Raw genomic sequence first — 24,100 nt, 5'->3', positions numbered from 1 at the left:
GTTTTAAAGAGCTATGTAAGCATTAGATAGGAATCCTATGTTATTAGGGAAAAGTTAAAACTGATGACTTCTAATGAATGAAATAAAGTGTTGAATGGTTTCAGTCATTTATGAAGGCACAGGCATAGTGTTGATGATGGCATGACAATTATATGCCTTTTGAAAGTGGGATTATTCCCCTTCTTGTCTAAAAATGTATACATCACTTTCTTCAACAAGCAAATATTTATTAAGCACTGTCTGGGTTTCTTTTCCAGTAGCTGTGATAACACAGACTCGGTGAGTGAGAATGGGTTTACTTTGGCTTACGGATCCAGGTTTCAGTCCATCATTGTTGGGAAGTCAAAGGGACATTGTAGGGAGCTGGAGACAGCTGGTTCTGTGGTATCCATACCCATCAAACAGAGCCACAGTTCTCACACTTGCCACCCTTCCTTTCTCTTCAGTTTAGGACTCAGTCCATGAGTGGTGCCACCTACACTTATAGTTGGTTTTCTCACAACTCAAACAAGACAATCCTCTCTACACAAATGTTCAGAGGCCCACCCTCAAGGCAGTACAAGAATCTATTAATTTGAGAATTAACACTAATCATCACAATCACCATTTAGGTAACAGAATTCTCCCTAGACGTCAAAAATTCCTTAGTGAACAATTTGATTCCTTTCACTGTTACAACGGATTCTAAAGGTTGCTAGGATAATCATGTTAGACCATGTTGCATACTACGTTGGATGGTGATAATTATGTGGGAACAGGAGCCATGCAGTTGATGATAAAATTTTAGGTTGGATCGTTTAAAATGAAATTCTAAGATTTGGGGGTCAAGAAAAGAAGATATACCATGGAACTCCCTTCCAGGGCCCAGGGCTAAGGACACTGAAAAATCCTTATGTGAGAATATGCCCAAAACCCTCATAGAGTAAGGGAGGCTTGGGTAGCTCGTGCTAGGGGAGCCACATAGAGGAAAGAGCAGGAAGAAGGTAGCTGGTAGTTAATATTTGAACACTAAAAGCAAAACCAGTATGTGCACTTGTATTTGTAGACAGGCAGATGAAAGGTGATTCATGGTACTAGGTTAGTTGGCTAGAAGATAGCAAGATGGATAGACCTTTGAAAGTAAAGGAAACACTGAGGAGTGTTGTCTCCAAATCTAACTGGAAAACAAGGCATTAGAACAGCACACTCAAGTAGGACCATGCCAGAAACTCTTTAGAGTGTGTACTTTGTAGATATCAAAAGGCTTTCTCTTCAATAAAAGAGAGTATAGGAAGGCAACAGGTACAGCAAAAATTAATCAACTGGATACTCTTCAAAACAATATAAATCTCCCGAGAAACCATAAGTTATGGGCACCTTGCCTTCCTTCACTGATGTGGATTTAAATGTTATTTTACATTTATTGCATTGTTTACTTTTATCAGCATAACACATAGTCACTGTGTATCGTGAAATCAGTTAAAGATATATAATGAAGTCTTTCCCCTCAGGACACTTATCCCTGTTGTTTGGACGCACTGGGCCCATTTAGGGACTTGTAGCTATAACCAAGTATAGTTGCTGATATATTTAAGTTGAGATGTGGCACAATTGAATGGGTTCCAACAAATTCTCATTCTACAAAGTCTACTACAACACCTGCTAATTCCCGTCATCTTCTTCACTGTTCTCAACCCACTTTGGGCTTGGACCTTACAGGGTTATGTCACAGAGAGTCGGTACACTGACTCTTGAGATTTAAGAAAAAATCCCTGTGCTTATCTATTTAGAACAGAGGAAAACAAAATGAAGCCAACACCTGTAATTTATGTTCTGAGGGGCATGAGATGAGGAGAAACGGTCCTTCGGTTCAACATAAACGCTTTCTTTAGAAAAAGGCTTTGCCACAGCTGTGGGTATTCCCTTAAGTCGACCTATCTTACAAGGGTGTTATTTTTGGTTTATTTTCTCTGAATACTATTTTTGTGATCTTCTTTTTCTGGTTCTGTTGCCTTGAAAGCTGTGCCCACACCCATTATTATACTTTCCAAAGAATGAAAAGAAGTTCAAATAAACTCAAAGATCTGGACCGCCTCTGTAAAATACCAAAACACAAAACATGCCAGTTTAAGGCAAGTTCAGATATGTTATACATGTAGAACCACAAACCCCAAAGAATTATAACATAAGCAGATTCTCACTTCCAGAGACAGTTTTAGAATTCAGGTAGAATAAGATGATGACACTTAACCTTCCTAGAAATTAATGTAAAGTTGTACCAGAAAGAAATGTAAGTTTAAACTCTAAGTATAGAGATCCACCTGGGCTTAGAAACTGCTAGAAGGTGAGTTGAAAATCCAAGTTACATAATTACATCTACTATGTCTTCACCATGTGGGGTGTGTGTGTGTGTGTGTGTGTGTGTATGTGTGTGTGTGTGTGTGTCTGTGTGTGTGTGTGTGTGTGTGTGTGTATTCAAATGTACTCAGAATTACAAATTTAATTTTCTGAAAATACAGTTTTTAATGTACGATGTGATTTGTATGGGAAGTTTAAAAGCACTCAGTCTCCTATAGCTAATAGAGTATTCCGTACACCAAGGGTGGGACTAAGCATAACAGTATTCCTAAAGTGAAGAACACAGATTTGAAGGCCTTGGATAAGAAAGCAGTCTAACCCATACTGGGCACTGGTTCCACACGCTTGTTTGAACTGGGTGCTGTACACAGTATAGCTTTGGCACACCCTACAGCTACTGGGCCCTAAAACAAATTTACCCAACAAAAGCTACATTTCAGAATGAAAAGTTCCTTTTAGGAAGTTCAGAAGAACAAAGGCAGTCATCTGTGGAAATTCATAATCATAGAGTTAAGAATGGAACCCAAGACAATTAGTCTAAGCTAACGAGGCAGAGAAATAGAAAAGAAAAAACAAAAACAAACTGAATCTGTTTTTCCTGTGTTTTCTCTACTGAGTTATATTTGGCTGTTTACTGGAGGAGAAAATGGGACCAGTTGCTGTCAGTCCGTGATTAGCATATTAACATATATACATATATTTAATGTATTAGTATCTATTAGTCTCTTCTGTTTTGATTTGATTTGTTTTCAAGACAGAAGCTTGCAATGCAGCACAGACTGACCTAAAATTCTCAGTCTTTCTGCTTCTGGTTCCCAAGGACTAGCACACTAAGCATGTGCCTGTCTCCATGTTTCACACATGGCTACATAGTACATGCATGTGCATTTAGGTGTGTGTGTGTCCGCACGCATGCATGGGTGCACATGCTTGTGTGCATGTGAGCGTGCATGTGCCCATGTTTATATAATTACAGTGGTTACGAAAAGAGTCGAGGCAGGGAATAAGAGAAGAAGAAAGGAAAAGAGAAATATCATTATTAATGATGGAAAGAGCAAACAAATATTTTATTGCCTGACCAGGAGTATTTTTAGAAACTATCACCAAAGTAAAATTAATCCTGAGTTATCCAATGCAGTTAAAGATCCATTCAAAAAATCAAAGAGGGATATAAGATGCATGCTATTTCCTGGTATTAGAGAACAGCTTACCGGTTTATTTGTAAAGGTGTCTGATAAACATGTTTGTGGGCTGGAGATCTAGCCCAGTAGGATAGTCTTGCCTAGCCCATGCTGAGTATGGTGGGGCTTATATGGCCAGCACAGGATAGGGAAAAAAATCAAGAAAGCCCAAGATGTCTTTATTTTGAATTGCTTAGCTCTCATTAATGACATTAACGCGAAGTCACAAGAATCATCTTTGTTCTAGTCTTCTTTTATACCTTGGTTCTTTAAGCTAGTGTTAAATTTTTAGTAGGTGGAGAACCAGAGAGAGCATTAAAATCCCTCTTACATTTGCTGTGACACATAGACCCTCAGCTCAAGTGAATCGCTGATAGTCCTGTTGGAAATGGTTAGGAAATCTGGAAGATAAATTCTGTGACTCACTTCCCATGTGGGTAGAGACAAATGGGTCTAGAGACTTTCCTGGTAGAAGCCTGAGGAGAACACAGACACAGTGGTACCTTTTTCAGTACTGTAGTTATCAAGGTGACAATTTAAGGTTTTTTTTTTTTTGAATTTGGTATAAATATTTAGAATTTGAACAGTCTCAAGGCGGTTTCCCCCAAGCTGTATGCCCTTCAGATGACAGAACTGAGTCTGGAAAGCCACCTCCTACTTCTGTATCCTCTCCCTGTCCCCTCCTTTTGTGATAACACATTCCATCTCACAGTGCAAGAGGGAAGCTTAGATGAAGTGCTTGTGAATTTAGTCAGTTTTGATTCGGGAGTCTTAGAGTGGCATGCTGTATAATGAAACGTATCCTGACGTTTGCACTGTGGTCTTCGGTATAAAAAAGCAAACCTGTGTGTCCCTTAGCATTCCATTTACCTGTATTTAAGAAAATGCTGACAGCAATCCAAAAAGCAAGCGATTTCTGCAATCTAAGATTTTTATTAAACAATTATGTCCCCACCCTACCCCTGTCCCCGATCTCTTCCTTCCTTGCTTTCTCCTCAGTCTCTCTTGAGTATCCGTGGCTCCCTGTTTTCCCCAAGACGCAATAGCAAAACGAGCATTTTCAGCTTCAGAGGTCGGGCGAAGGACGTGGGGTCTGAGAATGACTTCGCGGATGATGAGCACAGCACCTTTGAAGATAGCGAGAGCAGGAGAGACTCACTGTTTGTGCCACACAGACCTGGAGAGCGACGCAACAGTAACGTTAGTCAGGCCAGTATGTCATCCAGGATGGTGCCAGGGCTTCCAGCAAATGGGAAGATGCACAGCACTGTGGATTGCAATGGTGTGGTTTCCTTGATAGGTGGACCATCAGCTCTTACGTCACCTACTGGACAGCTTCTGCCAGAGGTGATAATACATAAATCAGCTACTAGTGACACTTCAATTGCAAAGAAAAATCCAGGCCTGGGCAGTTGAACCTGTTCTGTGATCCTAATTCCTCCAAATGAAAGTGCTTTAAAGTAACATGGTTAGGTGAATGAAAAACAAAAGAAAACAACAAAACAAAAGCAAAAAAGCAAAGCAAAACCCAAACTTGACTTGTGTGGAACTATTAGATTTTTAGGTTAAAAGAACTTAAAATTTAAAATCTGAGATAAAGCAGAAATCTACGACTTCAGTAGATTTATTAGAAACACAAAGCAATGAGCACTTTCACAATCAAATCTTCATTATTAATTTTTCCCTTAAATTATATAATTACCCATCAGGCCATATTTTAAAATGTTTGTATTCTTAAAATTAAATATTATAATGGCTAATCTATGATGATGAACAGTTTTAGACAACTGTCAATATTATAGTGTTATTTGAAAAGTTATTCTAAAATAAAACATGTTGATTAAATATCATATGGAAATAAAGAAATTTCAGGAAAGCACACACATTTCATTGTACATCTGTGTTTGTGCATGGAAAAAATGGCCCATATATGTCAGTTTGTCAATATAGCCTCAAAGAAAATAACCCAGCCTTGAGACTATATAATAATATTGAGTTTTGTGGAAAGACTGACCTATTCCTCACTGCCATAAGTTGAAGAATAATTTGTATTTGAATGAAAAACTAATGACAGCATGCTTATAAAAAAATTTCCCCCAAACATTGCCATATTGTTTAGAATGCTTGTGTAAAATAGTTGCTTTATAAAATTGCATCCAGTCAGTGAACTCTTGTCAAAGGAAATGTGCTCTTAAAAAAATGGTTATAGGATAATCTATTCAATGTTTTAATGTCTTATTATTACCTGAAATTGTTACCTGAAGAACAAAAACACTTGCATGAAGCATGATTTTCCAGAGAGACGCTATATATTCTTGTGTTATCAATGGAGAAGGGTGGTTTGAGCCATCAGTATTTGGTTTGCAGGGTACCACTACTGAAACGGAAGTCAGGAAGAGAAGACTAAGTTCTTACCAGATTTCGATGGAAATGCTGGAGGATTCCTCTGGAAGACAAAGAACCATGAGCATAGCCAGTATCCTGACCAACACCATGGAGGGTAAGAAGCAGGCTGTGAGAGTCTGCTTTACGTGGACTGTCTGCTCTGAACATTGTTCCTTTTGCAAACAATCTAATGAATTTTCGAATCTAAAATTATGATATATAGAGATAGATAGCGATAGAGAAATAGGCATATGTACATCTGCATGGTGCTTATAAAAACAAGTATTAACCTAGTTCTCTTTCACTTGACTTTTTATTTTGCCTGTTGATTGGCATTTCTCCCCCTTGATTCTGTATCACCGAAGACATTTTCTAGTGTTCTATTACCCAACAGAGTGACCCTTTCTTGTTTTAGCCTGGTGTGTAAAGGTCAGTGATGTCAGGGTTAGAGAGGGACAGCAATGAGTTGGACAAGGCTAAGACTGTGTTCCATTCAAATGAGGGTCCCCAAAATATGCTTTCCCCATGATCTGTATTTACAGTTGTAAAAATCCTCTAAGGGAATCTTGACACAAACATTTGGTGATTTTATTCACTGTGTAAAATCCCCATAAAGTTTCTTTCACAAGTTCTTTTTGATAGTGATATAGTGTGTCTTTCTTTCATTATATTACTTACTTTGAGGTTGAATATTAAGTTTAAAGTACTTGCTTATATTAAGAGAAAGTGGGTTAGTAACAGCATCTATTTTAATGAACATTTTACGGATTTCCACATGTAATAAGGAAAAATATATAAGATTGTTTTATACAAAGTCTATTAATCCAAGTACTGTGAATTTCTATGTTCCTGAATAGGCATCTTTTATGAAACAATATGTCATTTACTAGGAACAGTAATTCATTTATACTGTTATTTAATACTTTTCCTCTTTATTACTCACCAGAACTTGAAGAATCTAGACAAAAGTGTCCACCATGCTGGTACAGATTTGCCAATGTGTTTTTGATCTGGGACTGCTGTGATGCATGGTTAAAAGTGAAGCATCTTGTGAATTTAATCGTGATGGATCCATTCGTTGATCTTGCCATAACAATTTGCATTGTATTAAACACACTGTTTATGGCCATGGAGCATTATCCCATGACTGAGCAGTTCAGCAGTGTGCTGACTGTGGGCAACCTGGTAAGTGCTACGGGGAAGGGAGCAATGTAACAAAGAAAACCCGTCTGTGCTGTGCCAAACTGTATCTTCTCTCTTCACAAGAAGAAAGGATTATTACGGCGCACCTCAGAATCTGAATTTCATCTGTGTTGAGGTTGAGTATGTAAGACAGCATCTTTGCAGATTAACCCTGGTGTCTGAGAGTTACAAGTCCCCACACTGTAAAGAATTAAATACTGGAAATGAAGGCCCAAAGGAAACATGACATCCATAAGACTTAAATTTGCAGGGTCTTCACAGAACCCATACCCAACTGAAAGGATAGCCAAAGAATCAATTTTTACTTCTAGAAGGCATTATCCTTTAGAAGTGAATAAGTTAATAATAAGTATCTTCACTGCTAACCAATCAATGGAAAAAATAATGGGTAAAATGCATTTGTAGAACTTTCAGTTTGGGAAGATAAGTGATCGTAAGGTAGATTATACTAAGATGTATTTTCAAACAAGTAACCTCCCCATTTTTTTCACGACTTTAACACTGTTACCAGTTAACCTGTTATTCCCCGAATATGCCTAGAATTTGATTTTGGAAACTTTGACTCATTCTATTATATTTCAAGATGATTTGCCGTATTCGAAATCATTTTCACAGCCTGTAACATATATATCTGTAACATCATCCCCAGGCCTGTGACTCACAGTAGAGAGTTCATTGCCAACTATAAAGTACTGATACCTATTTTGATATTTAATCTTCTGTAGGTAAATACCTGGATGCTTTATCTTTCTATGAAAGCTATTGCATCTTTGTAAGGCTGCAGGGAATTCCCTGACTGGGACTGTGAAGTACTTAAGAAAAGGAAACAGACAGATGGACACAAATTAACTGGGATTCAGTAGGTGGGCTCTCTAGTAGAGAAACTTCAGTCCTTGGAAGCTCAGTGTGCTTCTTTGATTAATGAGTTGAACAGAGGTGGAGAAGTTGCATATGGTTGAACAAGGAGGTAGGGCTCTGCCATGCAGGTAAACAAGGAGGCATGGTAATTATACACAGCTGAATCAAGGAGTCAGTCTCAGTAGAAATAATCTTTGTTGAGGAGAAGTCTTCAAATTGTAAAATGGGGTAGACAGAAACTTCTGTGAATACATTCTGAAAACACTATCGACATCATGGAACATACATGCACCAGAGGAAAGCTTTGCTCTTCTTCCTAACTTCCAGGATGAGGGCTTTGCTCATTTTTTTCCATGGTTCTGAGGACAGGGTTCTTGACTTGGTGGCTCATGTCAGCAATACATATTTACTCAAGCCTTCATATACCCAGGGCTTCCTTTGGTTGCCCACAGAAGTCCATGGAAGAAAACCACCCAAACACTTTAATGCTTTCATCTATTTGGTTTTGGCTAGCTTCCCTTTTGAATCATTCAGTAGCAGTAAAAATGTGGAAAACTGCACCTTGTGAGACTTCCCACTATTTGAAGATGCTATTTTTCTATTGGATACCTTTTTCATTGATCTATAGGAAAATTCTTTGCTCTCTGGTTGACTGAGATACCATAACTGTCGCCTGTACCTACATGATATTTTGTAGAGATTTCTCATACTTTTATCCAAGCCTTTTGTAGAACCCACAAATCATGATCATGAACACACTTTAGGGACTTTCTGAGCATTAACGCATACACTATAAGAAACTCTGCCCAGCTCTGGATGCTCCAAAGCCCATTGGGATGACACAGTGGTTAAGAACACTGACTGCTCTTCCAGGGGTCCTGTGTCCATAGTTCCCAGCAACTACGTGGTGTCTCATAACCATCTATAATGGGATCTGATACCCTCTTCTAATGTGTCTGAAGCCAGCTTCAGTGTACTTTATATAAAAAAATAAATAAATCTTAAAAAAAGAAAAAATTATAAACCAGTTTTTCGTTCCCTCTGGAGTACTTGAATCCATGTGTTTTGCTTCCCTCTGAGTCCTTGACTATCAAGGGCTAGCTAGAATCATGGCACACCTGTAGTGTAGTTTGTAATAACACTTGGTCTATCCTAACACATGACTGTATAAGAATGCATTTGTGTTTTATCCATCATTCTCACTAGATGAGTTGAACTTGCCTCGTGTCTTTGTACGGATGGACATTTCTCTCTAAGACCATAAAACACAGACAAGCATGATTATTGTATTGTCTGTAAACTCTGTGCTACATAAGTATTCAATATTTTAACCTTTTGCATTTAGACATAAATTTGTTCTCATAATTGAATGTGTCAAAGTTAGTACTAATTAATACTTCTACCATATGAAAGACAATAAGAGAGTCATAATGAGTGTCCTCTTTTCCCTCCAATGAACCCTCAGTGCCTAATGTCCAGAAAGGTTTCCCACAAACTATTTGGGATAAGGGATTCTTTTCTGTAGCTTCTGGGAAGTACTTTTTAACTGGGGCATATAACTTTCATTGATGGACTCATAAATGAAAGTGGATGTCGCTGACTTGTTAAGGTATAAGGCTCATCACATTATTCTTTTGGCTCAAAGAGTTCTAGCCAGGGCTTTCAATTGCAAGAATCTCCAATTGTGACTAACAAATGTACTCTATGAAACAGTTTTTTTCTTATTATTCCTATCAGTTTTGCATTAGAAATCCCCATTTTTTAGGGATGTGAAGTCCCTAATGAAGACTGTACCTTCAAAATAGGATGATCAGAAGTAGGCACAGTGGCACATACTGAAAATCCAAACGTTCAAGAGGCTGAGGCAGAAGGGACCATGGTTCATAGGCTAGCATGGGCTACATAGTACGATGCTAATTTAAAAAAAAAAAGAAAGGGAGATGGCGAGGAGAAAACAGAGGGAACATGGCTGAAAAGAAGTCCTAATGTTCTCGATAGTTGGAAAGCATTTTGGAAGCTAAACCTTGAGCTACATGAAGGTGAAGGGCGTAAAGATTAATTCATTGTTTCTCAGTTAGACCTAATTTTCCCCAAATATTGGACTTTTTTTCTTCTGCCTGATTCCACTTTACTCCTATTATCTCTTCCCTAGAGTTTCAACTAGTTAGTTGAGTTTACATATATTATTAATTAGCACCTTCTTTTTACTATCCAAAGAGAACTCGAATGATGGGGATAGAGTTGCCTCATCCAGCACGAAAGACGAAGGACCAAGCTCTGTGAAGGATGATGTTGCAGCAGGGATGCAGAAACTAGTCTTGGGGGCAGTGCAAACATTTGTGTCATCTCTCTATGCTAGTTCAAAGGCGGTACATCTCACATCATTTAATAAAAAAAAAAAAGATAAATTCCTTTTTTAATTCCAGCGCAAAGTTTTCAACATAGAACTGTGTTGGGCATATTTCATAGACAATCACTTCTTCTATAACCAACCTGAGTGGGAGGACTAGGTATGGCCATTTCAAAACATGGCCATCCTGAGTAGTCACACAGGTGGAGGAATTAGTCCCACCAGAAGGATGGAAAGGAGGCTAGGAAGACAGTGCCTTAATATGCACACTTATAGCTCACCTCATCCTCTTGGTACTGTTTGTCTCAGGAGAACACCTGCCTTTTTTTTTCAACTTGGACACCTTTCATTCTGTGATGCGAATTAGTCCCAGTTATTTTCTTCATCATGCTAATCACTGCATCGCTGATACTCTCTGTGACCTCTAGTACTGGTTTTTGGGTTCCTTACATCCTTCATGATTCTTTTTCACTCCATATTTTTAGGTCCCAGCAACTTTAGGGACAATAGTGTACAGCAGGAACTTGATCCCGTGTGTCCTGCTGACACAGATCATTGGCCTAGGGTGGCTTTGAGCTCTGCATGGTCACAGCTGAATGGCCATCTTCCCAGAATTTATGAGAAGAGCTATCATCCTCACTTTGATTTTGTGCCATGTTTTAACAGACCCTTCTAGCCACAATGCTCACATGATTAGAGCCACTAGGACCTAACGTTTTCTTCCCATATCTACTTGATATGAAAAATCCATTACTTCTTCCTTCAGGGTATTTACCTTTTACTTTTAAAAACTTAAAAAATACTTCTGGCATTAATGTCCATTGTTTTCTCTTTAACCCCCACCCCCCAGCCACATCAGAAAAACCTTGCCATAACACTACACAAATGCCACACCGATGTTTATGTGTTTAAGTAGTTCTATGCTCATTGATTTCTGCATCCACATTTCAAATGTTCTCACATCTCAATTTATATTCTTCCAAGTTCCTCTTCCTCAGCTTTCTCTTCTATCATGATATTCAGCCCATGTTAAGCAACTTTACCTTATTCTCTAATGAGCTTTCTTATACTAGAAGCTGTGGTTTTTCCATCTGTTGTGAATTTCACAGTGGCGGACCCTGCATTGCTTCTTGTTTTATGTCTGCCACTGTGTCTACATTGTAAATCCTCAATAAATGAGTGATTTGCTAGTTCTACTCCCAAAGATGCTGCTTTGGGAGTCAGGCTTTTGTACAAATGACAGTCACTTCAGAGTCAACACCCAGTAAGACTAGATTATAACTGTCAGTGTAGATTAATAATATACTCTCTGAAAGTGTACAACACTCTGTGCTTTGCCCTTTTATGGTTGAAATGGGTGTCATGATGACCATGTCTGAGGCTGCTGTGCAGGTCAAATGAGGTAAGCTGAAAGAATCTAGCAGTGTGCCTAGCATCCGGCATGCTCTGAATAAACGGCTTCCTTCCTCCCACATGAACACCGTTAACCTCATGAACTATTCATTGAAGTATCAATGGAAAATATTCCTGCTCTTAGCCCTTATGTTTTCCCTGGGATATAGGGATGTTGGGGAAATTGAATAAATGAGTAATATTTTCAAAACTTTCCAGAATGTAGACAGAAATTGACTTTTTGTGGTCTTCCAATGTTGAAGCTGTTGCATCTGTAAGTATGGGATGATATAATCTGGATGGCAGGATAATCAGGCAAAAAAGCAGAAGTCGAAAGAGCTTCAAGTCTCAGTCCTAATGAAAGAGTTCACTTGTTCTAAATAGTACATCATAGGTGGTAAATGCTTATACTTCGCTGGGAGTTTATTGAAGCCCCCAGTGCATGTCAGTTTCAACAGGCTAGCCTATTGTTTCTCCAATGACTATGCAGTGGTTTATATGTGAAAACCATAACAGTGCAGGCAGAATTAAGATCAAAAGACTGGGATAGGGCTGTGGAATCTTCTGGCTGGACTTAGATCAAGGAGTTCACCTCGCTGTAGTTTGTTTCTGCAGTACATAAACATTACATTCCTCATTGGATGACTGGGGTGATTCGATTTGCGTATCTGGAGACCTCAAAATCTCTGTTGAGTCTCTGCTACTCCGGACTTTCACAAGATGTTGGTGTCTGTTTGTTAGTCATTTTTCCTGCCATTTTAAATTCAAGCTCCTAGTATAGGGATCCTATAAACCTGACTATGCATTATATTATGTTCACGAAGCTCTTTCTAAACAAGTCACTGGACAGTATTAAAACTGCAAAAAACATAGAACAGCCTTGCCCGTGCTTTGGGGACCTACACTAGAAACATTTAAGGCACATGCTTGCAATTTTGAAATGAGAATGTTCATTCAAATATTCTTAAGGAGAAGTTTCCTGGCGGCATTCCTTTTTCGATGAAAGCCTGACTCCGGTTTATGCATTTCCTAGCTGCAGGAGGGCTGGCCATCTCCGCAGACCCGAAAAGATTAATTTTGATTTTCTGTAAGAAGAGATATTGAGGAATCTTTAGCTAAAGAGTTCCTAGCCCATTTTAAAGCATTTCAATCACCAGGGTGCCTATTTTAAATAATATCTGCCTTTGAAAGTTTTATAGAAATCAAATTCGTTTGAGTTAGAACTCATTTGACGTTCCTAGGGAAACTATTTGTTAAAAAATAAAATAATCCTATGGCATGCTATTGTATAAAATGAAAATATCTCTTCTTCAAAATGTCTTTCCCATTGCTTACAGTATATTTTACTTCTATATGAGTTTAACGCATACCAACAACAGTTAATGCATGCTTCTGAAATTGCTATTTCCTTTTAGATTATTTGTACTATTTAAAAATGAGATATTGGCTATATGTGTGCTTTTTTAAGAGTTTGCCTGGATTTTTAAAAAGAAATATGATGTTTTAACATACCAAATGAATTTATTTTGATAGAGCTTCTTCAAGCTAAAGGTTGAGTTACTTTAGTAACTTTGACTTTAGCATCATCAAACAGACCCTTTACCCACAAAGGATTAGGATGGCTATTTAAAGAGGTTTTGGCAGAAATAACTTCTCAGCCCATCATGTGTTTCCATTCCTGTTGTCTGTGGCTTCAAGTGTGAAGTTACTGTTTAATGTGTCCTGTTGTGTTTGTTTCTGTTGTCAAACACACATTTCTTCTATTAATCTTAATTATGGATGTGTAGTACTGAGAAGATTCTCCTGCTTGTCCCAGTGAAATCTGCAGTTCCTTTATTAATCCATCAACCTTAATTATGAGGCAGGCAGCCAGAGAGCATTATAACGAAACGTTTGTGGCAGACACTCTTTTGTTCAAGAATGTATATAAGATACAAAAACAAACCGCGATATTTACAAGGAAAATGTATATTTTTATTGATTTTAAGTAACTTTTAGACTTCCAATAATATGTGGATTTATTTCCAATAATAAATTTTGCATCGTTCTTATAATATTACAAGAAAAGCCAATGTGCTGTTTCATAGACTCATATTGGACCACACTGACAAAAATGCCAGAGCTATTGTCCTGACTGAGATTAAAAATGTGCACAGCGAAAGGTCTTAAAGTTTGTTTTCCCTAGAAATCCAGCTGATCTGTTAAATAAGACAAATCTATTTAGCACAGCGCCGGCTTGTGGAAAAGTTTCTCAGCCGATATTGATTTGTTTTGTTTAAACGTCAGATGTTTGCATTCGCTGCGCTTTAACACTCTAGGTGAATTCCCGCAGCATCCGCATTTGATGCTCAACTGTTGCTCTGTTTCCCTCCAGGTCTTCACTGGGATCTTCACAGCCGAAATGGTCCTTAAAATCATTGCCATGGACCCATACTATTACTTCCAAGAGGGCTGGAATATTTTTGATGGAATTATTGTTAGCCTGAGTTTAATGGAGCTCGGCCTGGCAAACGTGGAGGGGCTGTCCGTGCTACGGTCTTTCAGACTGGTATCTCCCGCTTGACCTGTCCCATCTCTCATTAGCATAGAAGTTATTTATAAATGCATGTTTATATAATTATCATAGTTTGTGCAATCACATTTTAATTACATAAGTCAATGTCCCTGGGAAATGTACTATCATGACCTTTCAGGATAAGTATAATCTGTTTTCTAGAATAACAAAAATGATAGAAATATGTAGGATAGATGGATGGATAGATAGATAGATAGATAGATAGATAGATAGATAGATAGATAGATAGATAGATAGATCTTCTAAGTTGGTTTTCGACTCTGGAAATGTTTTCATTTTGAGGCGAAGAAAGAAAAAAAGAAAAAGAAGAATTGTAAATAAAAAACGTTAAGCCCCAGTAAATGTCAGGATTTTTTAATCAACCTTATTAGAGGAACTACTTTAAAGCATGTAGAAGCTGGGAATATGGTGTACATCTCTAACACCAGTACTTGGGAGGGGAAGTCAGAAGAACTAGTTTAGATTTACCCTCAGATATACTGTAGGTTAGAGGCTAGCCTGGGCTTCGAAACACAGCAGAACAAAATCAACACATAAAAATTTTTTGATGCATTTAGTATTTTGAACAATGATATCACAAAATTTTTTGAATTATAACAAAAATAATTTTTAAAGTACCTACATTTTACTTGGAATTAATATTTATTATATATATATACATGATATGTATTTGAGCAAAAGCTTTTTGAAATCTAATTAACTTATATCACAACTTTCTGAAGAAGAAAAAAATATAATTTATATTTTCAACATTCCTTTTCAGTTTTCTAGAGTAAAATCCAAAGAGACAGTTAATGTATTTACAGTGTCTGTAATTAGAGTAATAATTTTTCATAGGTATATTTTTCAGTAAGTCTAAAATGAAAATTATTTTAAAAATTCATTTAAATGATATGACGATATGACTTGATTTACAACTGTAATATTATTATCACCCTTTTGTTTTGAATCTAGCTTATGGTTGACTCATAAAATAATAGTCTGGCTTCCAAGTGTACTACATTTCCTTTCATTTCATTACAGCTGCGAGTCTTCAAGTTGGCAAAATCCTGGCCCACACTGAACATGCTCATTAAGATCATCGGCAACTCGGTGGGCGCACTGGGCAACCTGACCCTGGTGTTGGCCATCATCGTCTTCATTTTTGCCGTGGTCGGCATGCAGCTGTTCGGAAAGAGCTACAAGGAGTGTGTCTGCAAGATCAACGAAGACTGCAAGCTGCCGCGCTGGCACATGAACGACTTCTTCCACTCCTTCCTGATCGTGTTCCGTGTGCTGTGTGGGGAGTGGATAGAGACCATGTGGGACTGCATGGAGGTCGCGGGCCAGACCATGTGCCTTATTGTCTTCATGTTGGTCATGGTAATTGGGAACCTGGTGGTACGTATGTCCTAAGAATGTGTCTGGGAATTTGGAAGTACAATGGCTTAAGCAGGAAATATCTCTCCAATTTTACTGCCCGCAGCTGAGTGTCAAATTCCCCTATAGGCAATCACAGAAGGACCATCTCATTCAAATTCTCTGAGGTCAGAGCTCCCTGTCTGTGTCCATGGGATAAAATGCACATGCTATGGAAGCTATGCAGATGAGAGGTGCATTTAAAGCATGTTTGGGGATTGAAAATAGTATATTTACTCTTTTCCTGTCAAAAAAAAAAAAAAGGATTTTCTTATCTAGACTAACTGTATCCTGATAGTATTTTGATACAATAATCTCCTTAAACCCTGAAAATACAACTACCTTTTACATGTTCATAATTCACACTGTTTTATTTAAGGTGTGGATTAGACACAAATTTTAAGGACAAACTTTAAAGGAATAAAGTATTCTACTTTAGCCATGGTTTACTGTAGGGTATCAAAAAATGTTCTTATCTGCATTTGCTTTATTAAAAGAAATAAAATTATAGGATGAATAATTACACACATACAAACATGTATGTATACGCAAGCATACACAGAAAAAGACAAATACACACAACACAGAGAGAGAGAGACAGAAATGAAGACAGAGAGACACAAAACATTTTAAATACTTTCAGCCATGTTTTAGACTCTAAAGGAGGGTGGACAAACTGTCTTTAACTTGAATGCTAAACAGAGCCTTGTGGGAAGAAGAGAGATGGAGAGGTGTAGCGGGGTGGGCCTGGTTGGTGTGTATCTTCTATACATGGATGACATTGTCCAAGAACAAATGTAAATTATTTTAAAAGCCCTAACATAAAGCTATGCATTTTAACACTTAAATTCCTCAATACTATATACATATAGTAAGTACCTACACAGTCATTTAAGATCTCCCTTTAAGGAGTACACTTCAAATAATACTCAAAAGAGAAATAATATAATGTACACATTATTTTCTTAAAATAGACAAATAGATAGCCCTAGATTGGGAACAAAATCCGATGTTTAAGTTTAAAAACAACCCAGAGATCTCAGTTTGCATTTGTCCTTCTACTATATGAGGAAACTCAGTAATTATATTTTAAGCTAAAAATATCCCTGTGCATAAATATCCTTTTCCATCAGACATGGTGAGTTATCCCTGTAATGGCCACAGGCCACCAGGTACCCACTGATGCGAGTCACAACGACACTCCACAAATCTAAGGAGAGAAGGGATTTACATTCTATGAGTCCGGCTGAACCTCAGAACATTTTAGAATGTTCTCCACTTTCTACCCCATTTGAAAAGCCAAGTTTTAAAGTATACCTGACAGGAAATGTATTAACCCTTGTGTAACATGCTATCTCTATTATTAGAGTTTATAGCCACTGGACCAAAGAATTCTGTGTCTACCACATATTGGCTTTGTACAAATTAACAGGCTATCAAATAAGTTGATTATTTGTATACATGAAGCTAGACACTCCCTAGACAAGCTGGTGAGAGGAAGGAATGAAAATGCAAACAGCATTTTTGGGGGTGTGGCAAAGCCATTGAGAATGGGAGTTTGTCTTCTCACTGGCCAGTCTGGGTCGACCTGATTTATTCCTCTTTTCCTGCTATGCTTAGTAGAGAGGGGACTTCTAATTCATCCTCTTTACCGCAGGTAGAATTGATCACATTCTTCAAATGTGGTGTGATTCTAACGTGTAGCCTGATGTACACTATTCATTCAGAAGCTTTTCATAAAACCACCTTAGCAAAGATCTGAGCTCTATGTCCTCTGACTATTCTTACCCGTGTTTCAGGTTTCACATGGCCCGTTTACTCTTTTGTCTTTAGGTTCTGAACCTCTTTCTGGCCTTATTGTTGAGTTCCTTTAGTTCGGACAACCTGGCTGCCACCGACGATGACAACGAAATGAACAATCTCCAGATCGCGGTGGGAAGGATGCAGAAGGGAATTGATTACGTGAAAAGTAAGATCCGGGAGTGCTTCCGAAAAGCCTTTTTTAGAAAGCCGAAAGTTATAGAGATCCACGAAGGCAACAAAATAGACAGCTGCATGTCCAATAACACGGGCATCGAAATTAGCAAAGAGCTGAACTACCTTAAAGACGGTAACGGAACCACCAGCGGCGTAGGTACCGGAAGCAGTGTGGAAAAGTACGTAATCGATGAAAATGACTACATGTCATTCATCAACAACCCCAGCCTCACTGTGACTGTGCCCATTGCTGTGGGAGAGTCTGACTTTGAAAATTTAAATACTGAAGAGTTCAGCAGCGAGTCAGAACTGGAAGAAAGCAAGGAGGTAAGCAAGCTTTGCAGTTCAGGCTGTACTTTCTGCATTATGCACATAGTATGGCTACTCGGTATTGTTTTTGCCTGTAGGTGCTTTATCAACAGATATTAGTGGGTTGGGTGTGTAGCTCAAGAGTAGGATGGTTAGCATACATGAGGTCTTTTATACCCAACACCACACACAAGAGCAATTTAATATAATATGATAATGATGGAACATCATGAAAAATAGGTAAGTTCATTTAATTACGGCTTCCCGTGGGAAATCACAGTTTGAGCGATTAAAATGTGCATTTCCAAATGTCCATTTCCTTAATTACTCAAAGGCCTGATTGAAAATAGAACCCTGAACAAATGAGATACCATTTAACACATTTTTTCCCCTCATTCGTGATTTGTTTGAGAAAACTCAATTAACTGTATTTTGCTGGTGGTATGCCATCACGTGAAAAAGTTTACATAGCCTTTATTCACATTTAAGTATTTCATTTACCATAAGAGAGTACACTGTCTATGAAAGTATTAGGAAGTTCCAAGTCATACCAATATTTTTCCTGTTAAAGATGAGCAAACCTATGGGGTGTTCTATATTAACTTGAAAACACTGAGGTATAACACTCAGAGATTATAGTGGGTCTTCAGATGGGAAATGTAGGCTCATACGAGTAGTTGTTAGAATGAGGAAAAAAAGATAATTTTCATAGGCTATGATTTGAGCTCATTGGGTCTAATGACAATAGCTTAGTGGCATTACTTCAATTAAAATATTTTATTATTATTTATGTATGGCCTTTGGACCTAACAGCTGGAAGTTAATCTAGCACAGATGGTGTGATAAAAGGTCTCTAGTTGGAAGGGGTAGCATCAACACCCTGAGAATCAGACCAATGATGTTTGATTTTGTGAATTCTCTTGGAACTTTTGAGAACCAGTTATACCAAGACAATTTGCTCTAAAATCCTTATTAGAAGTCTATGGCATTACAGCTCACCGTATTCCCATTCTTCTCATATTTTAGATTGTTTTAAAACTAAAATATGTGTACAAAATGAGGCAACAATGTTTTTCTTCAGAGTTGCACACAAATTGTGTGTAGCACATGAAATTTACATTGTTCACCCTGGTAACTAAGACTCAATTTTGGCTTTATTTTCCATCACCTGGCATAGATTGACTTGAGATTCACAAAAGGACTAGCAGGCATTCATTGAATACTTTTTCCAGTTTGCTCAAGGACAGTCTTTATCATGTGGCTCCCAACAAGCTCACAAAAAGTTTGGTCTTACAGGCCTGTGTTCAGTTCTTAGGCATTTAAGAATGGGAAGGGAGGTGAAAGGAGAGAGGGTTGAAATAGGCCTTGTATCATTCTATAAAGAAAGAGCTGGGACTGAGAGTCAGCTCCTATTCCTATGTGGATAGCTCTAAGCAGAGGATGTGTTGGCCTGTCTGGAAGCTTCAGATTGCAGCCTTTCAAAGTAAGTCAGAGCTTAGAATTGGCTGCGTGGTCACAAAGGAGTGCTCCAACACAGAAACAATTAGGAATATTGTGTTATTAAAGAGCAAAGGACATTAGACTGAGAGATGGTGGAGATTATCTTCCACATTGTTATAACAATGAGGTGTTAAAAGTCTGTGCTACAATAATAAGAGAACTGAGAGTAATTGGTAAGTGAATAGACCTAAAGAATCTGAAGAATCAGAAAAGGGGCGATTCTGCTTCTTGATAAGGTCATCGGGTTTCTGTGGAAAGAGTTAGATTCGGGATTTAAGCTTTGCACATCATGCCCATAAGTTCTGCATACTAGAGTTCAGTTTGCTCTGATCAAAAAGATTGCAGAAAAACATGTCTATTGAATAGATTCATACTGTTTTCTCATTTTTCCCTAAAAGAATTAAGGGTAATAATTATTTACATTATATTTTTGTGCTGTAGATAATCTAGATATGAGATTGTGTATGTTAATGAATATACTGCAAATACAAGGCCAGTTTATATCCATGTCTTGTACATCTGTTGGTTTGGATTTTTGTAGTCCTGGAACTGATCCTCTGTGGATAACGTGGGATTGTTGGGCTAAAGGTAACAGTGTTGGTCAGAGTCAGAGGTCAGAGCTAAAAGGAGGCTAAATAATGCAATACTTAAAATTATTTGGTTCCCTAAAAATAGGAGAGGTCAAAAAAATAATTATAAGGCAAAAAATAGGGTAAACCTACCATCAGAGCTCCTGCTAGTGTAAGGTCACGAAAAGACAGAAAAGCTAAAACAAATAAAGAAACTTCTATTGCCTTAATAACACACTAATGACAGTGGCTCAGGAAGAATGAATACCTCCATTTGTTTCTGCTAAAAAACAATTTTTTTCAAAGCCTCCCTTAAGATCCACACATACTTCTCTTTAATGGCTTCAACATCATAAACCTGGGATATAATGATGTAATTTGTCATTCATCATCACTTCCTGGAGAATATTAGTTTCCCCAACAAAAATTTATTATTGAGCAGTTTCTATAATTCTATCTGCATTCAACCTAACTTTGAGTAGATGAAATCTATTTCCAGAAAGAAACTAATGACATTTTTAATATATAAATGCTAGTAGAAACATCATCAAAATAAACAGAAGCACACATACATATATGTATATGCTGGGTTACTTTTTGAAATCATAAAAAAGCAACATTAAATATTGCTTTACTGTGGGGCTGATGAGATACCTCAGAGACTAAGAGCACTTGGTGCTCTTGCAGACCTAGGTTTTCTTCCCAGCACCCACCCACATAATAGGTAACATCTGTCTGAAACTCTAGTTACAAGGGATCTAACACTGCTCTAGACTCCAAAGGCACTGCATGGCTCATATCCATAAGTACAGAAAAAAAATCACAGAATATCAATTATACATATACATATTGTTATGAAGATTGATGGTAGGGAGGTGGGAGAGAATCTGGGATAGGGGAAGGAGTTAATCAAAATTCAGTGTATTAAATTTTTAAAGAATAATCAAAAAATTATTATATGTTTCTTGATATGTTCTGTTCAATAAATATTGTTAATGTATTCAACATTAAATTTTATGCAAATGATATATTTAAGTTAATACCACAAAAACTTAGCCAAAAGCAATAGGAAAATTATCATATATGCTCAGAGGCATCGCATAACATAGAACTTTTAAAAAATAGAAAATATTGCTAAGCTTTAACATTACAGGGCATATTTAGCTAAATTCCACCTAAATATACTTCATATCTGATCCACTCTGCACAGGCAGGCACACACACACACACACACACACACACACACACACACACACACACACACGCATGCATGCACTCACATGCACACAAACACACAAATGATACTTTGATTTGTTTTTTACGCTGAAGTAAAGCACTGAGTTATACTTTGGGAAGCATGTGATATCCATTGATTTTGCTCACAGAGTAGGCCATACAGAGTAAGGCCGAACACAACAGAATTCTACTACATTTATCCTTAAAACTAGAAAACAGTTCAATTACATGCCTCTCCTTCCTTTACATTAGGTTGTAAACCAATCTGCTTAGATGATTTGAAACCTGAGCTACTCAGGTATTTCTACTCACTTCTGTCAAAAAACATGTCTAGCAACTGCCGCCCGAGATCAGTTAATCCCTGATATAGGTGTAAGCGCTAGTCTTTTATGCATTACCTAATGTGTATTTCATAAATATGTTAATTATATGTGTATGTATATGCCACTTATATAAACAGGCTGATATGGAAACAAACTCAAAGCTTTGCATGAAAGGAAAAATGAAGGCATGACTTTCAAAGTACTTTTTTTTTTATTATTATCTTAAGGACACTCAAAATTCTACAAATAGTGTGGCACTCTCTAATGTATTATTCTGGTTGTTTTTTTTTTTTTTTTTGGTTTTAATGTTTACATAATCCTAACTATAGATCTTTCTAATTTAGTATTTAAAGGATTACTGGCTTATCTTTCCAAAGGAAAGGTTTAGGAGAAATGCTTTTAAAGACCATGTTCTTAGCTGATTTCCAAATTCAGTGTAGCGACAGCCTACTATGACCTTCACTTCTGACCCTTCTTACTTCTCACAGGGGTGAGACCAAGCTGGTGCCATCAAGAATGCCGCCCTGGTGTTTTTTAAGCAGCCAGAGGCTCGAGCCACCACTTGTACCCAGGTTACCCAAGCAAGTTGCGCTCGTACATTCACTTCCTAAGTGAATTCTGACTGGCCTGCATGTTCCGCAGCTCGATTCCTTCCGTGCCACGGCAAGGAAGAGCGAGGCTGGCCCAGCTGCTGGAGCGCGTGACACATCACAGCATGGTCAGGCGAGACGGGCAGTCCCAACATCACATTTAATTCTGCTGATGGGCTTTCCACTTTAGTCTTTTAGGCTCTAAAACAAAAATAATTGCATGCCCGATAAGATTTATCACAATATCAATTTTAAACATGCTAGAAATGCTTACAATTGGATATAATCAAACACTTAAGAGAGCATGCGTATTTTTTTAAATTTTTTTTCTTTCATTAAAATAAGACCATAGCTTTTTTTGTTATTGATGATTCAGCCCTTATATGTAACTGTGCCACCAAAATAAGCCTCAAGTGATGTGTGTGTGTGTGTGTGTGTGTGTGTGTGTGTACACGTGTGTGCTTGTGATAATACTGAACCAATTCCCATGCTCCAGATGGAAATATTTTCTTTCCTGCTTTCAGAAAGGCTCTGTTGAAAGCAACAGGAGAGAACTGAGACCTTGATGAAGCCAGATATTAGTCTGAATATGCATTTGGGCAGCAGGAATCTAGTGTAGGTATCTTTGAATAGTTTGGGACATTTTTCAGTCAAATGCCTGAAAAAGAGACCACAGTGATTATCATAAAGCAGTCCAAAGGAAGACTCCATGCTCTAAGCATGTGACATGTGACACACATGACAACTAAGTCATTGCTCTCAAGGACTTATTTGGGGTTTTTGTTTGGTTGATCTTAAATTTTTTTGACTTGGTATTTTCCTCTGTACATTAATTTCTTCCATAAATGTTCTGCCTTAGACTAAGTGTGCAAGAAATGGCACTTGGAACATTTACTGTTTTTGGTGGTTGGTTATAGTTTTGTGAGGAGTGGAGTCATCTCCTGCAAATACTGTGGTATTCTGTGTTAGCTGAGTCTTTTCCCTGTACTGTCTCGGGTTGGTACCATTGCTTACTGAGCTTAGACAAAGTGCAAGTTTTAGGGGGAAGATCAACCAGAAATTAAACATTGTTAAATGTTGGATTTTTTGCTGGGCTAAAATCTACTTTAGATTTAAATTTGTCTGTGAGTCTAATTTATACAGGCATTCTTCTTCAGGAGCACTGAGCCTTAATTATTGCGTTCAACCAATTCAAAAATATTCTTTAATGAAAAGTGGAAAAATTCTGTATCATAGCTGAATACAGTGAAATGTTGTTGGGGAGTCGTAGGTCTCATGTTCCTTGCAGGGAGACTCATTCCTGAAGCTTTTGTGGAAATTTGAAATAAGAGGTGTTTGACTGAGTTCTGGACCTACAACCTCCTGGAAAAGGCACTTTGTTATTTCCAGACACTGATGAATGATGGGAAAATGACTTTAGCTTTTGATTTCTTGACTGTGTCTTTCAAGTAACATTTGCAGAGGCAGAGATGGGTGTGTAAATAGCCACTTTAACCCACCTCGACCTTTAGAGAACTGTCTTTGTGTTCTTCTGCAGAGGAAACCCCAATTAAGTCTGGTTTTGATGGAAATGTTTGTCTCCCTGCTCAAGATAAGTGTCTTTTCTCTCCGGCTTTCTCAATGCCCTTTGCCTTACTCTTCCCCTTCAACACAATTACTTTCCATTTTATATACCATGCTTTTATGAATATGGCTATTTTTACATAGAAGGAGCACTAAGGGTATTGTGCATTTACCGTACGTCAAGGAGAAAACAGATGGTGGCGTTTTTTTTTTTTTTTTAACTATTTAGTAAGTGGTTGAAAAGAGAGTTATTGGTTTTAGTTACCTCTTGCCTTGGACAAGCAACAAATGGCCCCAGGGTATGGCTGCTTGTTGTGCATGTAAAATGCTTTAAAGCCGGATATGAATTTTCAT

General features: G+C 37.7%; 1 protein-coding gene across 1 annotated transcript in view; it reads left to right on the top strand.

Moving 5' to 3' along the window:
* Positions 1–24,100, top strand: part of LOC308429186 (sodium channel protein type 3 subunit alpha) — a gene marked incomplete at both ends in the record, with an annotated part of 75,918 nt that overhangs the window by 21,892 nt on the left and 29,926 nt on the right. Inside the window, 6 exons of the mRNA XM_080927933.1 lie at positions 4,518–4,865; positions 5,886–6,018; positions 6,850–7,088; positions 14,081–14,254; positions 15,305–15,661; positions 17,513–17,983. Of these exons, the coding sequence (XP_080784059.1) occupies positions 4,518–4,865; positions 5,886–6,018; positions 6,850–7,088; positions 14,081–14,254; positions 15,305–15,661; positions 17,513–17,983 (1,722 nt within the window). The remainder of the gene's footprint in view (positions 1–4,517; positions 4,866–5,885; positions 6,019–6,849; positions 7,089–14,080; positions 14,255–15,304; positions 15,662–17,512; positions 17,984–24,100) is intronic.

The sequence above is a fragment of the Micromys minutus genome (genome assembly GCF_963924665.1).
Source record: "Micromys minutus genome assembly, chromosome: 13".
In the NCBI taxonomy this organism is placed as follows: Eukaryota; Metazoa; Chordata; class Mammalia; order Rodentia; family Muridae; genus Micromys; species Micromys minutus.
This window is presented reverse-complemented; position numbering and strand designations above follow the sequence as displayed.